This window comes from Rhinatrema bivittatum, chromosome 3 (genome assembly GCF_901001135.1).
Source record: "Rhinatrema bivittatum chromosome 3, aRhiBiv1.1, whole genome shotgun sequence".
In the NCBI taxonomy this organism is placed as follows: Eukaryota; Metazoa; Chordata; class Amphibia; order Gymnophiona; family Rhinatrematidae; genus Rhinatrema; species Rhinatrema bivittatum.
Window position 1 is genome coordinate 463,352,131 of NC_042617.1, and position 18,285 is coordinate 463,370,415.

At 47.1% G+C, this 18,285-nt stretch overlaps 1 protein-coding gene across 10 annotated transcripts in view; it reads right to left on the minus strand.

Annotated features, from left to right (window-relative positions):
- The window catches only part of FAM49A (family with sequence similarity 49 member A), a 260,849-nt gene that overhangs the window by 104,544 nt on the left and 138,020 nt on the right, over positions 1-18,285 (minus strand). For all 10 annotated transcript variants that reach the window (XM_029595934.1, XM_029595939.1, XM_029595933.1 and 7 more), the window contains one exon: positions 15,690-15,795. In XM_029595934.1, coding sequence (XP_029451794.1) covers positions 15,690-15,795 — 106 coding nt within the window. The remainder of the gene's footprint in view (positions 1-15,689; positions 15,796-18,285) is intronic.

Sequence of the window (18,285 nt, forward strand, 5' to 3'; positions counted from 1 at the left end):
GGAAACACCGTTCCGCATTCCTCCATCAGGAGTCCTGCCGATGTCTCAACCATTGATGCCGATGCGCCCATCGGCGCCACCGATCCATGCATCGGTGCCCTCAATGCCTTCTTCAGTGCCTCCAGTACTTCCCTCGATGCCTTCAGATCCTAGACCAGGACCTTCAGGAATACCATCGTCCCGTCCTTCTCAGGTTCCTACAGGGACAGGTGCTGATCCCTATGACACCTGAAAGTATAATCACCTTGAGGGTACGATTCATTGATATATTTTTTGTGTGGAAAGGAACTGAGTCACAATTACAAGCATTCACAATATGGATCAATGGAAAAAATCCAAATCTACAGTTTGCTATAGAATATAATTTGCAGAAGATCTCCTTTTTAGATGTGATGGTTTATAAAAATGAGGGCAGGTTAAAGACTACCATTTTTACTAAACCGACAGACAGTGACAAACTATTGCACTTTCATAACTACCATCCCTGTAATTTATGGGCTAACATCTCGATGGGTCAATTTCTGAGACTAAGGTATTTATGTACTTCACGTGAGGAGTATAAAGTTCAGTCACGTAGCATGCAAAACAGATTTCTGGCAAGAGGATATCCTTTTAAAATAGTTAAACATGCTTACAAGAGAGGTCTCTATGCAAATAGAGACCTCCTGCTTCGAACAGATTCTATGCAGCCCATGGGTAGAACAGTTTGTGTGTTACTTTCTCAGAAAAATCTTTCACTATACAGCACATAATATTGAAACATCGGCATATATTAAAGATGCACGATGTTTAAAAAAAACAAAAAAAAACAACTGTTATTCGCACAGATGCAGGGTCAAAATCTACAAGATAGATTAGTGCATACATCACCCCGCAAGCAGATGAGAGCTATTTCTGACAAATGCGGTCAGTTTCCATGCATGCATAGTGTGGTATGCCCAACGTGTTAGCGATTAAAGTATTTGAATATACAATGCTACCAATCCAATATCTGCTGCAAGAACATTTTGATTGTGAAACATCGCAAGTGGTGTGTGCGATGCCCTTGTGCAAAATTATATATTGGACAGACAAAATTATCAGTTAAAACCCAAATCATCCAACCCAAAAGTTGATTTCCTACTAAAAAAACCTGGAAGCGCCTCTAGCCAGTACATTGGCAAAGGGTTGACAATATATCTCTAGCACTTCAATGTCAAGAACAGTTCTACATTTATTTTTGGCAGTCAAAGGAACCGGGTAGTCAATTTAAATATTGAGTGGGAAGTATTTTTTTATAGTTGAAGTAGTCTGAACTGCTTTCAGAATGATACAACTGAAAGATTTTTACTCCAGGTAAAAAAAAAAATTCAGGTTTAATGACGTCAAAGTCTACACAATTACGTTTAAAAAAAGGCACTATTTATGTTTCTTCAGCTGTCTACTTGCACGTATTTAAATAGTACTTGAGCCGTGTGACATCTAGAGTTGTTTCAGTTTTCAGTTTGTCTCTCCTATATATACACATCACCTCTCTCAATCACACACATGCTCTCTCTCATACACTTTATCAAATGCTCTCACACACAGGCTCTCAGTCACAGTTACACATGCACACTCTCAATCACACATACCACATACATTCTCTCACTTACAGACAGGCTGGCTAGCTGTCTCTCTCTCTTTCATTTCCTGCCCCCCCCCTCCCCCGAGCACAAATGGTAGCTGCAGCAGCCTCCTCTTCTAGCCCCTGCAGGCCAAGAAAGAAGAATCCCATCAGCCACGGGAGGCTAATTCTGCTGTCTCCTGTGCCGATTTCTGGCTGCTTCTGATTTTGCTTCGGGCCCTACTTTTTCATGCAGCATGGCTCTTTCTTTTTCCTGCAAACCCCACTGCACCTCACTTCCTGTTCTGGGCCAGGGTGGGGGCAGGTACGGGAAGAAGAAAAGGTCCAGCCGCAGTTGCCAGCTTCCACTAACACTGCTGCCGTTCCCATCCAGGCTTGAATGTGCTGATCTTTAGCATGTCCAGGCACTCCTCGGGGAGAGGATAGAGCTTGTCCATAGCCCTCCCCACTCGAAGCCCCAACTCGGGAGCTTCCCATTCCCGGAGGAGCATCAGCTTGTGCATGGGATGGAAGGGGAAAATGCGTGGAAGAGCCCTGAGTCCCGCCAGGACCGGGTCCACGCAAGCCGGCATAGCGGCCGTGAGCGCATCCACTGAAGGACTCTCAATTCCCAGCTCCTGAATGATGAAAGGAATAAGCAGATCCAGTTCCTCCCTTTGAAATAAGCGAAGAACTCATGGGTCATCCCGCTCCGGGGGGGGGGGGGGGGGGGTGTCCCTGTCAAATCCGCATCCGGGTCCGGATCCAGAGGTGGGGGGGGGGGGGGGGGGGCCAGGGACCACCCGCACTCTGATACACCCCTGCGCATCCGGAGCGGGCTGGGAAGGCATCCGAGGGAGTTTGGGGGGGGGAGGAGGTCCTGGGGGGGGGTCTATCTCCTCTTGCAAGCTAGCTAAGTAAAGATTTGTGCATGAGAAGCACAAATTCAGAAGAGAAACGAGGTCTGGACTTCCCGGGGGGGGGGGGGGGGGGGGGAGAGGGAGGGTCAGTACCTGCATCAGGAGACTGCACAGGGCTCAAATCAGGTGGTGAAACAGAAAAATCAGGCTCCACTGTGTCCTCCAGCCCAGTCACAGGAGCTGCCGATATCCCCAAGATGTCCGCCGTTCCCACGGTTTGCCGACCCGGGAACGGCCTGGTCATGCGTTTGGTAGACCTGCCCCGGGGTACTGATCTATTCGCTGCGAGGAGGGCCCTCTCCCCCCCAGCAGAAACCCCGAACACTGCCCTTCACGGGAGAGCCGAATCGAAGGCTCCCCGCAGGCTAGGCACGAGTTAGAACGCGGCATGAAAGAGACCGCGAGGCAGAGAGAGGAAAACAAAAAAGTATAATCAGCTGAGCTACAGTGCCTGAGGGAGTGGGAGCAAGAGAATGAACTCTGTTCGCTCCTGTCTCTCAAATACAGCTGCCGAGGTAAGACGGGCACCCAATCAACTTTCACTGTTTTGTTTTGTTTTTTTTTGTTTAACTGAGTAGTGCAGGGGAATGAATCGTCCCTGCTGGCAGCGCTGGGGAATAAAACATCCCGGGAGAGAGACATCTGTGTAGGGGGAGTGACTGGACCACCAGTATCGCCCCACAGCCGAGGTACACCGGGAATAGGAAGCCTAGGCTGAAGCCCCCCTAGGCTCCTCAAGAGCGAGGAGACAGAACTGTCTCCTGAAGAAAAAACAGAGTCAAACTTTTTTTTTTTTTTTTTTTTAACAAACTTAATGTCAAGAACAATAATACTTGCTTGATCCTGCCAGAATTAGAATAAGAAAAGCCCCACAAGCAAGGGCTAAGGAAGAAACCAGGGAACCACAGGGTAAGAGGATGAGCTGCTTGCATCTTCTGGAGACAGACAAATACTGAAGGACTGCAGGGTAGGCTCTGTCCTGATATAGGAAACCCTTTCAGTTTTGGTCTTTCTCCATCTGCTGGACAGGAGGCTCAACCCCACGGTCTGGACTGATCCGGGTTCGTACAGGGAACCTGGTATTAGATGCTTAAGTCACTAGGGTCCGGAGTTCACTGACTCTGTGGGCTAACGCAAATGCTACTAAAAATGAAACCTTATGGGGTAATAACTTGAGCTCACAAGAGTCTAAAGGCTCAAGGGGGAGCTGTTATCAGCTGAATAAGAACTATGTTGATGACATAGTTAGGATTCTGCTTGTTAAGCAGCCTCTGAACGACCAGAGGTCCCCATGGAGCTACATCTACTTTCACTCCATTCATAGTTTTCCTTGACCCTATGACTCAGCAGGGCTCGGCCTACTTAACCTTGCCTCTAGCTACATCTAGTGCCTTATCAGAGTCTCGATAGCTCTCTGTTTGGCCCGTTCTATTTGGACTTCTCGCTTTGGCCTCTGGGCCCTTCAGTGCTTTCTCACTTAGTCTAAGCCATAGCTTTAAGCCATAGCCTTGACCTTTCAGCTTTGCGTTTGCTTTAGCCTTAGCCACAGCCTTGGGCCTTCTCTATGCTCTGTGTCCTCTGGGCCTTCTGGCTCTTTGCTTGCTTTAGGCCCTCAGGCCCTTCCTACTCCTGCCTTTGAGCTTTCTATTCTATGATGTCCTTGTTGGGTCCTGTCAAGTTGTCCTAGTCTCAGTCTGTGTTCCAGAGTTCCAGTTCAGTTTTGCCCTGCCTTAGTCTCCAGCCTTGCTTCACCACAGACCCCAGTCCAGCCAGCTGCCAGAATCCAAGGTCTCAACCTGGAGGGGAGGTGGCTGGTATAGGCATATGATTCCCTGGTTGCACTGCCCTGAAGTCCTTGGCAGCCCCCATGGTGTTTCCCCAGCCCTAGCCGGGCCCTCGGCCGTAACACATATGACACTGCAGGAGGCCTGAGAAAAGGCTTCAGCTAAAACAAGACCTGTATGAACTTGACTAGAGTCTGTACAGAAATAGGGTTTCCTTCTACAATAGTTATAGGTGATAATTACACTGCAATGAACCCAGATATAGATGGTTTTAAGAACAGACTCTGAAGTGAACACAGTGACTACTCAAAGTCTGCATCCCTTTTCAAAATGTTCACCTATTGTTGCTTTACAGCCTGTAAGTAAAATGTACTAAAACAGTGTTTGTTCCATGTATCCACACATCCCACCCCATAATTGCCAAGCGAGAAATATATTCTAGAAATCCTTAGAAAATGAAGTAGGGTTGGAAAAGTGTCCATCCCCTTGTATTTCTGTAGCAATCCTAAATACTTTGTAATTTTCAAAAGGATTTACGCACTTAAAAGTCAGTTTTACATGGGTAAATGAACTTTTGAAAACTGATATGATATATGCTACTGAAATGTCGGTTTTACACACATAACTGCACTTTAAGTTGGTAACTTTTAAACCGGCATGCGGGCACACGTGTACATGTTTGTCAGCCCACGCCCAGGGACGCAGCCATTTTATAACACGTGTGCGTATATAATATAGCCTCCCTTCCCTTGTGTTAGCCCCAAGCCTTAAAACCCCGCTGACTTTATCAATGTCTTTATTCGACAGCATAGACTTTTTTGTTTTAAAACTTACATGTCATCCATAGCAAAAGAAGAGGTAAGCGGCAGGGGACCCCAGTACATGCCAGAGCACATAAGTATGTTTACACAAATTTCATGGTAAAACCTCGGAACACCCATGGTCCGCCCCTTTTAAGAAACTTTTTCTTTCTCAAGCAACATGTACCTGCATATCCCAGTGGCTTATAAAAGCCACTCGGCATGCACGAGCGTGACTTGTGTGCATATCTCCCCATTTTGGTGCACACCGAGCTTGTAAAATTCACCTTTACATGCAAAAATATGCTTTTGATAATTGCTACGATATATGCTGCTTTTAAGCTTGTAAATCTTTTTGAAAATTATCCCCTTAAAGCTCTGCAGTAACAAATTACCATTAAAAACATACACCAAGTGAAATGGCCCCATATGCATTAAATTGTGCCAATTCACATGACAACAGGATAAATTTAACAGTTCTGTTGTTTTCTGCTTGGTAGTGCATTTCAAAGCAATATCCCAACCATGAGCACAAAGGAGCTGTCAAAAGAACTCTAGAACAAAGTAATAGAAAGCAAGTTTGCTTTCTGTAAATGGTGGTCTGTAGACAGTAGGACCGTAGGGCAAATTAATCATGTCATGTAGGTGATGTCATCCAATGGTGCTCACAGAACTTTTGCTTTACTGACCATATGTACTTATTCCCACATGGCCACTGTCGTGTGAACCCCCTCAATCAATTTTAGAGGTAAGTCTAGCTAAGTAGTTAACTTTCTAGAGAGGAAGGCAGGCAGGCAGGCAAGTAATTAGTATGATTAATTCATCCTACTGTCTATGGAGAACACAGTTGATGGTCACAAACTTGCTTTCTCCATCGTCAAGCAGGGGAAGCCGTAAGCTGAGGGTTGCAATGGAACGTTTACAAAATAAGCAACCCAGACCCCACCGTGGAGACTGGACTGGGTGAACAGGCTATGCAAAACTGATTGTCTAAATTTACTGTCACTTTTTGATAAATTGTCCATATAGTGATGGGCTGTGAAGATGTACAGAGAGGACCAAGTGGCAGCTTTACAGATGTCTTCAATTGATACTGCTCTGAGATGAGCCACTGTGGTGCCCATGGCTCTTACTTGATGAGCCTTGATAAAGACTGTGGTCCAGATGCCTGCTAGGGCATAATTTAAAAAGGAGACAGAGCAGCTTTTAAACTAGAACAAGGGGAAAAGCCAACAGTCACAAAGCAGTGCATGGTTCGGAGGAATGTATCTTTGAAGGATACTAATGAAACAGGAGAGTTAGTGCATCCCAACAGAGAGGTTCCAATAAACGCAAAAGTAGCCCATGTGCTTATAAGTAAAGAATCACTTAAGCTAAAGAATTCCAAATTATCCATATCAACTGAAAAGAAGTTTGTTAATAGAAACAAAAAACAAATTTTGAAATGTCTGTATGCCAATGCTAGAAGTATTGTAGTGAATGATGAGATTGACATGATTGGCATCTCAGAGATCAGGTGTAAGGAGAATAACCAATGGGACAGTGCTATAACAGAGTACAAATTATACCGCAATGATAGGAGGATCAACTTGGTGAGGGTGTAGCACTTTATGTCCAGAAGGTTATAGAGTCCAACAGGATAAAGATCATGCAAGAGACTAAATGCTCAGTAGAATCTATATTTATTTATTATTTATTTAACAGCTTTTATATACCGGTGTTCGTGCGGGCACATCACACCGGTTTACAGTAAAACTTGCGAAAGGAGGAAAGTTACAAAAAACAGGGCGCAGGTGTGGGAGCAGGCTAGAAAATACGGGGTGGGTGTGGGGGGAAAGGAAAGGGGAGGAAAGTAAAGAAGCTGTGAAAAGTAAAGGAACGTAGCCATAGGTATGGTGGAGAAGTTTACAGCAAGGGGGCTGCGGGGATGTGATAACTAAGGGGGGGTTATACATATTAATTTACTTACATTCTGAATTCTATACATTCTATACATAGACACTTATTTACTTCTAAATTCCATGTGTGTTGGGTAAGAGTATAATCTACCTGGCCAAAATGATAGACAGATGATGAAATGCTAAGAGAGATCAGGGAAGCTAACCAATTTGGCAGTGCAGAAATAATGTGGGATTTCAACTACCCCAATATTGACTGGGTAAATGTAACATCAGGACATGGAAGAGACATACAATTCCTGGATGGATAAGCGACTGCTTCATGGAGCAATTGGTTTAGGAACCAATGAGAGAGGGAGCCATTTTAGACTTAATTTTTAGTGGAATGCAGGATTTGGTGAGAAAGGTAATGGTGATGGGGCCACTTGGCAATAGTGATCATAACTTGATCAAATTTGAACTAATGACTGGAAGGGGGACAATATGTAAATCTACAGCTCTAACACTAAATTTTCAAAAGGAAAACTTTGATAAAATCAGGAAAATAGGAAAAAAACTGAAATGTGCAGCAGGACATTGTTTAAAAATACAGTCTTAGAAGCGCCATCCAGATGTATTCCATGTATTAAGAAAGGTGGGAGAAAGGGAGGAAGGCAGAACGATTACCAGCATGGTTAAAAGGTGAGGTGAAAAAACTCTATTTAAGCCAAAAAAATCCTTCAAAAATTGGAAGAAGGATCCATCTGAAGAAAAATAGGAAAAAGCATAAGCATTGTCAAGTTAAATGTAAAACATTGATAAGACAGGCAAAGAGAGAATTTGAAATGAAGTTGGCCATAGAGGCAAAAACTCATAATAAAAACTTTAAAAAATATATCTGAAGCAAGAAACCTGTGAGGGAGTTGGTTGGACAGTTAGATGACTAGGGGTTAAAGGAGCTCTTAGGGAAGATAAGGCCATTGCAGAAAGACTAAATTAATTCTTTGCTTCTGTGATTACTAATCACGATGTTGGGGAGATACCGGTTACAGAGATGATTTTCAAGGGTAATGAGTCAGATGAATTGAACCAAATCGCTGTTAACCTAGAAGATGTAGTAGGCCAGATTGACAAACTGAAGGTTAGGAAATCACCTGGACCAGAAGAGGTATTCACCCAGGGCTCTGAAAAAACTAGAAAATGAAATTTCAGATCTATTGCTAGTAATTTGTAACCTATCATTAAAATCATCCATTGTACCTGAAGACTGGAGGGTCGCCAATGTAACCCCAATATTTAAAAAGGGCTCCAGGAGCAATCCAAGAAACTACAGACCAGTAAGCCTAACTTCAGTGCTGTGAAAAATAATGGAAACCATTCTAAATTTCAAAATCACAGAGCATATAGAAAGACATGGTTTAATGGAACACAGTCAACCTGGATTTACCCAAGAGAAGTCTTGCCTCACAAATCTGCTTCATTTTTTTGAAGGGGTTAATAAAATATGGGGCAGATTTTAAAAGCCCTGCGCGCGTAAATCCAGCCGGATTTACGCACATGGGGGACTTGCGCGCCGGCGCACCTACATTGCATAGGCGCGCGGCGCGTGCAAAGCCCCGGGATGCACATAAGGCTTTGCTTGGGGGGGGGGGGGGGGCTGGAAAAAAGTTCCCTCCGAGGCAGCTCCGATTTCGGAGTGCCCTCGGAAGGAACGGAGCAGGCTGCTCAGCTCGGCACGCGCAGGTTGCACAATTGTGAACCCCCCTGCGCGTGCTGACCTTGGATTTTATTATAACATGCACGCGGCAGCGCACGCATGTTATAAAATCGGGCGTAGATTTGTTCGCACCGGGTTGCGCGAACAAATCTACGTCCACGCATAACTTTAAAAATCTAACCCCAAGTGTTTAAAAGTGAACCGGCAGATGTAATATATTTGGATTTTCAGAAGGCGTATGACAAAGTCCCTCATGGGAGGCTTCTAAGAAAACTAAAATGTCATGGGGTAGGAGGCGATGTCCTTTCGTGAATTACAAACTAATTAAAAGACAGGAAACACAGTGTAGGATTCAATGGTCAATTTTCTCAGTGGAAAACGGTAAACAGTGGAATGCCTCAGGATGTTATCCAGCTAATTCCGATATCCAAACTTAGTTGTATAACTTATCTGGCTAAGTCTTGTCATGCCATGTAGCTGTCTGATAGTTAACCAGATAAAGTTATCTGGCTAACTTTAAGATAGCAAGTGTTGCTTACCTGTAACAGGTGTTCTCACAAGACAGCAGGATGTTAGTCCTTACATATGGGTGACATCATCAGGATGGAGCCCAATCACGGAAAACTTCTGTCAAAGTTTCCAGAACTTTGACTGGCCCCTACTGGGCATGCCCAGCATGGCACTAACCCTGCAGCCAGCAGGGGTCCCCCTTCAGTCTTATTTGATAGCTACAGGCAGTGCCGAAAAAATAAAACAACAAAACGTTACGAACCCAACACCGCGGGGCGGCAGACGGGTTTTGTGAGGACTAACATCCTGCTGTCCTGTGAGAACACCTGTTACAGGTAAGCAACACTTGCTTTCTCACAGGACAAGCAGGATGGTAGTCCTCACATATGGGTGAGTACCGAGCCGAGGATGTCCGAACATACACCAAATGTACCCAACGGCGTGCAACAGGCACAACAACTGGGGTGGAATTTGGTAGAGGACATCCTGAACCCCACCGGGCAGGCAAAATGGTGTTGGTATGTCACGTTGGAAATAGGTTACGCAGGACACATTGGCCGAAGATGGAATCTTGTCTTCCGGCTTTCTCTAAGCAATAGTGGGCTGTGAAAGTGTGGAGAGAACTCCAGATGGCAGCCCTGCAAATGTCAGGAAGCGGCACCGATCGTAGGTGTGCTACTGAAGTCGCCATGGCCCTCACAGAGCGTGCTTTAACACGGTCTTGAAAAGGAATGCCTGCTTGCTGATAGCAAAAAGATATGCAGTCCGCCAACCAGGAGGAGAGAGTCTGCTTACCCACAGGTTGCCCTAATTTGTTGGGATGGAAAGAGACGAATAACTGAGTGCTCTTACTGTGGGCAACTGTACGGTCTAGGTAGAACGCTAGAGCCCGTTTACAGACAAGGGTATGCAGAGCCTGTTCCCCTGGATTGGAGTGGGGCCTGGGAAAGAAGATAGGTAGTATGATGGATTGATTAATGAGAAACTCTGAAACTACCTTAGGTAAAACTTAGGGTGAGTGCGGAGTACCGCCCGGTCCTGCAGGAGTTTAGTGTAAGGCGGATAGATAACTAGGGCCTGTAACTCACTAACCCTGTGAGCTGACGTGATAGCCAAAAGCAGGGGTGGGCAGTTCCGGTCATCGAGGGCCACAAACCAGTCTGGTTTTCAGGATATCCCTAATGAATATGCATGAGAGAGGTTTGCATGCACTCTGCCTCAGTTGTATGCAAATCTATGTCATGCATATTCATTAGGATATCCTAAAACCTCGACAGGTTTGTGGCCCTCGAGGACTGGAATTGCCCACCCCTGGCCAAAAGGAAAATCATTTTCCATGTGAGATATTTTAGGTCACAGGAGTGAAGAGGTTCGAATGGTGGTTTCATGAGCCGCCCGAGAACCAGATTAAGGTCCCAAGAAGGGGGTCAGAGGACGTAAAGGTGGCTTGATATGGAGCAAGCCTTTCAGAAAATGTGTTACGAGGGGTTGTACCAATATAGAGACATCCCCGACACCTTTATGGAAGGCAGCTACCGCACTGACATGCATTCTGATGGAAGAGGTCTTTAGACCTGATTCCGATAAATGCCAGAGATAGTCCAAAAACCTTGGGATTGGACAGGAAAAGGGATCAAGGGATTGCGAAGAACACCATGATGTATACCTTTTCCATTTATAGGAATAAGACTTTCTTGTGGAAGGCTTCCGCGAAGCAATCAGGACACGAGAAACAGAATCTGAAAGGTTAAGTAGTTGAAGGATTAACCTTTCAACATCCATGCCGTCAGGGACAAGGTCTGAAGATTGGGATGGCGTAGACATCCGTCGTTCTGAGTTATCAGAAGCGGGTCCGTTCCCAAGGGAATGTGCCTGCGGATGGAGAGATCCTGGAATATGGGAAACCACACTTGGCGTGGCCAGTGAGGTGCTATCAGGATCATGGTTTCCTTGTCCTGACGGAGCTTCACGAGAGTCTTCGAGAGAAGAGGGAGTGGAGGGAATGCATAAAGCAGACCGGCTGCCCACGAGAGGGAGAATGCATCTCTGGGCTGAGAGCGCTCGCTCCGAATGAGGGAGCAGTAATTGTCCACTTTGTGGTTCTGAGGGGACGCAAAGAGGTCTATTTGGGGATAACCCCATTGCTGGAAGAGAGAGGTCGCTACCGAGGGGTTGAGAGACCACTCGTGCGGTTGGAATAAACGACTCAGTTTGTCTGCCAAGACATTGTGCACTCCCGGCAAATAGGTGGCCCTGAGGTACATCGAGTGGGAGAGCGCTTCCGCCCAAATCTGCGCAGCTTCCTGACACAGAAGGAAGGAGCCTGTGCCTCCCTGCTTGTTGATGTACCACATGGCCACCTGGTTGTCAGTCTGAATCAGGATGACGTGATTTGATAGGCAATCCTGAAAAGCTCTGAGAGCATATCGCATTGCTCGAAGCTCCAGGAAATTTATCTGGTGTTTGGCTTCCTCTGGAGACCAAGATCCTTGTGTCTGTAGATCGTTCACATGAGCTCCCCACCCGAGGTTGGAAGCATCGGTGGTGAGAATGAGTTGAGGATCTGGTAGGTGAAAAGGCAGTCCCTGGAGGAGATTGTTCTGATCTTTCCACCAGGCGAGAGACAGACGGAGTGCGTCGGTGATGTGGACAATGGTTGACAGAGGCTGAGTCGCTTGAATCCATTGTGACCTCACAGTACAATGCATGAGCCTCATGGCCAGGCAGGCCATTGGTGTGAGATGGATTGAGGACGCCATGTGTCCGAGAAGGACAAGGAATTGCCGAGCTGTTGCTGTATGCTGAGACTGCAACTGGTGAGCAAGGGACACGAGGGTTTGCACTCGTTGTTGAGGTAGAAAGGCTTTTGCCTGCAAGGTGTCCAAGTCTGCCCCAATGAACGACAAGGTTTGAGATGGGCCTAAATAGGATTTCTCGTAATTGACGAGAAATCCTAGAGAAATTAGAGTGTGTAGGGTCAAATCCAGGGATGATCGAGCGGCTTGCTGGGTTGGGGCCCTGATTAACCAGTCGTCTAGATAGGGGTAGACATGAACACCTTCTTTCCTGAGAAAGGCTGCGACAACTATGAGACATTTGGTAAAGACTCGTGGTGCCGATGCTAGACCGAATGGAAGCACTCGGTATTGATAGTGCTTTGGGCCTACTAAAAACCTGAGGTACTTGCGATGAGCTGGAGATATCGCAATGTGGGTGTATGCGTCCTGGAGGTCCAGAGAGCAGAGCCAGTCTCCTCTTTGTAGAAGAGGTAAAAGCGAGCCCAAGGTTACCATCTTGAACTTTTCCCGCTGGAGGTACTTGTTGAGGGCACGTAGGTCCAGAATTGGACGAAGGCCCCCGGATTTTTTGGGGATCAAAAAGTACTGGGAATAGAACCCTAGGCCTTGTTGCGAAAGAGGGACGGGTTCTATTGCTCTTAAATGGAGAAGAAGGGAAACCTCCTGCTCCAGAAGGACAGAGTGGTCGGTTACTCTCCACGCTTGTAGAGGTTTTAAGTCCGGTGGAAGAGCAAGAAAGTTTAGGTGGTAACCCTGAGCAATGATTGCTAGCACCCATTGGTCGGGTTGTGATTGATTGCCACATGCCGTGAATGTGGCACAATCAACCTCCCACTGGTATGCTTGGCAGAGGAATCAAGCTGCTGCTCTCCAAGGGAAAGTCAACAACCTGAAGCAGGCCCCGGCTGGGGAGCTGCTTGTGGCTTTTGTTTTCGGGGCTGGTGAGGCTGAGATTTTTGATAGGGCCTTGTAATTCGGGACCTTGCTGGTGGAGGATAGTACTTTCTTGGGCGGAAGAATGACTTCTTGGAGTCCTTCTTGAAGGGCTGTCTAGAGGGGAAGTCAGAAGGTACCGATGAGAGCTGTTTGAGGGTCTCATGATGGTCCTTTAATTCAACCACTATTTGCTGAATCTGTTCACCGAACAGATTATCTTCTATACAGGGCAGGTCAGAAAGCCTGTCTTGTACTTCTGGGCGAAGGTCAAAAGACTTGAGCCAGGCCCAGCGTCTTGCCGAAATGGCAGTTGCAGATACTCTAGTGGAGGTGTCGAAGATATCGTAAGCTGTTCTTATCTCATGCTTTCCTGCCTCAAAGCCCTTGTTGACAAGGATTTGAAGATGTTCTTGGAATTGGTCAGGCAGGGTTTCAGATAAGTCCTGTATTTGCTTGAAAATGACCCTGTTGAATTGGGTCATGTACAGCTGGTAAAAAGCAATTCTGGAGATGAGCATGGCCCCTTGGAACACTCGTCGACCAATATTGTCTAGGAACTTGTGTTCCTTAACAGGAGGAGTAGAGGAGTGAGGCTTCGTCCTTTTTGCTTTCTTTTGAGCTGATTCTACCACAACTGAGTGGTGGTCGAGCTGAGATTTTTGAAAGCCCGGGGCTGACTGTACTAGATAAGTAGTGTCGCTACTTATCTAGTACAATGGATCCAGGGTTTCCCCAGTTCTTTTTGAGGAGGTCAAGAAGAACTTGATGAATGGGAATAGATGTGTTCACTTTAGGGGCATCCAGGAACTGGAGAAGCTCCATCATCTGGTGCCTATCATCTTGCTCCATCTGAAGCTGAAAAGGGACCAATTCCGACACTTCCTTCACAAAATTAATGAAAGAAAGGTCCTCTGGAGGAGAACGCTTTCTACTTTCAGTAGGAGAGGGAGGTGAAGGTAAGTCATTGGTGTCTGTGGAAGTATCATCACCCCAGGTGTCATAAGGATCAGCAGGCTGACCTGTAGGACAAGAAGGGGGTTGGATACCCGAAGGGCCCGGCTGAGGCTCCGAGAAAATCGAAGGAATCACTGGGGGCATCGTGGACGGCCTGGGGGCTATCGGTGCCGGCATCGAAGGCATCGATGGCGCCGATGTGCGTATCGCCCCCGATGAATGAATCAGTGGCGAGGGAAGACATGGCATCGATGGCTGAGGCAATATCCCCCCCCAAAGGAGAAATGCGGAACGGTGTTTCTCCTCCCAATGAAGCTGTCATTGGGGAGCGCTCCGGAGCAATCGGAGACCCGGGAATCACCCATGGAAGGGCAGTCATGAGCACCTCCATCCGGGATAGCAGCGGTGCCAGCGCTGCTGGAATCGGGTCGGTGACCGGTTCCACTCTCGGTGCCAGTGCCGGAGGAACCTGGAGTCGTTGCATCGCCTTGTCGATGGCCTCCTGAACCAGCCGGTCCAGTTGTTCCCGGAGACCTGGGGCAATCAGCCCCGGCTCTGTGACGGAAGAGGGAGGCTGAGGCACAGTCAGAGTGACCACCTTTACAGGCGGAATCGCGACTCCCAAACCCCGATCGGGTGAGGGTGGCCTCGGTTACCCGGTCGCAGGAATGGTTTGTGCCGGTCCTGGACAGGGCTTCTTCGATGGTGGCTCGGACGGTGGCGAGGTCGATGATTTCGCTCCCTCGACGGTCCGAGACTTACGATGCCGATGGCGATGTTTCTCCCTACGATCCCCTCAATCTTGAGGGGGAGAAATGGGAGTCGATGGCCGTGAAGACGTCGATGGCGGGCGGTCACCGGACGCTTGTCGATGCTGGTGCGACTTCGACAGTGCCGATTCCGATGACATCGATGCGATGGACGGCATCAGCGTGTGAGCACGGAAAAGGAGTCCCATTTTCTCCATTCTGGCTTTGCGACCTTTTGGTGTCATGAGGGCACATTTGGTGTAAGTCAGGACATCATGCTCACGGCCTAAACACATTACACAGACTCCATGAGGGTCTGTGATAGACATGGTGCGAGTACAGTCCGGGCACAGACGAAACCCCGACGCCATGGCCATAGAAAAAATTGAGCCGCGGTACGGTCGACGGCCAGTAGGCCGCGAGGGCCAAACTCAACGTCAATCGACGAAAACGGTGAAAAACTTACCGGAATACTGCGGCCTGAGAAAAGTTAGAGGAGGGACCCCTGTGGGGCAATTTAATTTTAATTAACTCCGTGAGGAAAATTCCTGTCAGGAATCTCTTCAGAGTTCCTAAACCGCGAGGCTACTGCTGCGCGGACAAAAGAAGACTGAAGGTGGACCCCTGCTGGCTGCAGGGTTAGTTCCATGCTGGGCATGCCCAGTAGGGGCCAGTCAAAGTTCTGGAAACTTTGACAGAAGTTTTCCGTGATTGGGCTCCATCCTGATGATGTCACCTATATGTGAGGACTACCATCCTGCTTGTCCTGTGAGAAAGCCAGCTATATTCAATAGTATGGCTGAATTATTGAATATACCTCCAAAGGTAGCTGGATAAGTTTATCCAGCTAACTTTGCTAACCACACAGTGACTGAATATGGACCTCCACGTAATTTCTAATAAACTGTAAATGTTAGCATCATCTATTTGTGAAAACTTATTATTGTGAGATATTTCTGTTGTAAATCTCCACAAGATGAGTTTGAACTACTACTGATTTGATCTGTTATAAAAAGCAATAAAGACAAAGTTTGAAAAAAAACCCAAAACAAAACATACCCAGCCTTAACGAAAATCCATAAAATCTTTTTAGTCTCACTACCAGGGGGCATACTGAATTCCAGGCTCTCTCTTGTAACTGGATATCATTTGGATTTTGTATTGCCTAAAAGATAATAAAAACAGTATTGAAATTAATTTGCATTTTCACAGCATAAGCAAACATAAGGATTATTTTCAATGAATAATATATTTAATTTAAATCTATATCGACTGTTGCATCCTAGCACCATCGTGGGGGCTCCACCTCTATACAGGTCACAAATAGACAAGAATCAGTCATTCGATTTGGAATATATACCATATATATTTGGCCACAGCTTTATTATAACAATGTACACAAAGATAGGTGCTGAGCCTTGTAACTTGTTCCCTCCTTCTCTTTTCCCTTGCTGGGCTACTGCACCAGTCCTACATCCAGGAGCTATCACCAGAGCCATCAACCAACGCACTTCTGAGGGAAGCTCCTGTGGCCCCACTGCCAAGGCCCACCAATCATCGCAAGGTCTTGTACCAGACTAGAGCCAAGGCTCAGAAGATGACATCTCGCCACCCCAGGCCTCTAGGACCCATCCCCCTTATCGGTCTTCCCTTGAGGCTCAGATACCCGCTGCGACAATTATTCAAGCCCTACATTAAATGACATTACTATTTATAATATCAAAAATCTAACTCAAACACCTAGCCAGCATAGGGAGGGAGGGTGGGAAATTGCTCATGCAGGCCAGGGGGATGCCTATCCAAAGGAGAGAGCAATGGACTCCTCTTCCCCTTTAAACCAGTGATCAGCGCGCCCCCTTTCTGTCCCTCCAGTCAGCCAGCCAATGAAGCACCATGCCGGGCCGGGCCATCTGGAGACATCATACTGGCTCAAATAGCTCCACCATCCTGTTGGCCGGCTGGCCAATGCAATGGTGTATCCGGCCAGCCGCCCATGATGACATTGCCCGCTGCGTGGCCTGACAGTTTCTACCCATAAGGAACCTCACGGTCATGTGGACAGCAGCTAAGTCGCACAACAAAGGACCCTCCCCCCCACCCGAAGGGACAGTAGCTGGCTACGGTTGAGTCTCTGGTTGAGGGTGGGGAGGCAGCACAGATATGGCACCATCCCCCAGGAAGCTAGGTTGGAGGGAAGGAATGGAAGGGGGGGGGGGGGGCACCCACACCACCATGAGATGCCCATTGCTGGCAGTGCCTGAGTTCAGGGCTTGGCGGGGGCCCACATTCTTTCATTCACAAAATTATGATTTTCTTATAGGTGAAAAGGATTATAGCTAATATCCAGAAATACATGCTGTAAAAATTTAAACCACTGAAATACTTATCCTCTAATGTTAAAAATATTAGGGATGTGCAGAAGGAAAAAATTTGTTTTGATTCGGTTTTCGTTTCGCCGGGACCCAAATTCATTGCATTAGTTTCATAGGGGGGGGGGGGGGAACCAATTAATGGATTAGTTTCATTCTTTGCCCATTTTCCCATTAAAGTCAATGGGGGAAGTATTTGCAGCCTATTTTTGGCTGCAGAATTGAGGTTTTCTTATCAATTCTGATGAAACGTCTGGGGAGCAATCATCAGAATGAGAAAAGAGCAAAGTGGCACCAAAGTGGCATGAATAGCCTAAGGCACTGTAAAGGGGCAAAGGGATACCAGGAGTGGCAAGAGTGCTTTAACAGAGGTGCAAAGCAGCGGCAAGAGTGTCAAAAACACACCACAGCTTCAAAAGAGAGCACCGATAACAGATGCATGAAGCCTCGAAGGCAGGACGACAGGCAAATGGCAAGACAAGTGGCATCAACATCCTACAGCACAATGAAGGGGGAACATAGCAAGCAGAAAGAGTGTCAGAAAAAACCACAAGGCGCCGATAAAGGGACAAAGCAGCAGAAAGACTAGCACCAACACACTGAGGAACCATGATAGTGGCAAGAATACTACAAGGAGTAGAGTGAGTCGTCTGGTGTATGGCAGCAAGGCAGAGTGGCAGAAAATTGATAGGGGCAAGTCAGGCTGGCAGAGCGGAGGTAGTCTGGTCTTTGTGATTTTGATAGGGGCAAGACAGGCTGGCAAAGCTGAGGTAGTCAGGTCCCTGTGGTTTTGATAGGGGCAAGACAGGCTGGCGCAGGAAAGGGCTCCCTAGAATGGGTTCGCCCCGAGAGCAGGATGTTTCGTTGGCGTCTGGTGAACTCTTGCTGGTCTTTTAAAATCTGGTGGATATAGCAGATATACAAATGAGAATTTTCAAGGCCGAGAAGGAGGAGGTTTCCATTGAACAGCAGTTCAACATGGGTCAACGGGTGCTAAGAGATAGGCTGGCTACACGCGGGAAGACTTCCCTTTCCTTTGCGCAGGAAAGGGCTCCCTAGAATGGGTTGTTGGCCCCTAGAGTGGAGCACGAGCCTTCAAAACGTGGCGAGTCGACATGGAGGAGGTTTCCATGTGAACAGTGGTTCTGGTTCAACATGGGTCAACGGGTACTAACAGATAGGCTGGCTACACTCGGGGAGAGTTCCCTTTCCTTTGCACAGGAAAGGGCTCCCTAGAATGGGTTGTTGGCCCCTAAAGTGGAGCATGAGACTTCATGCGTGGTGAG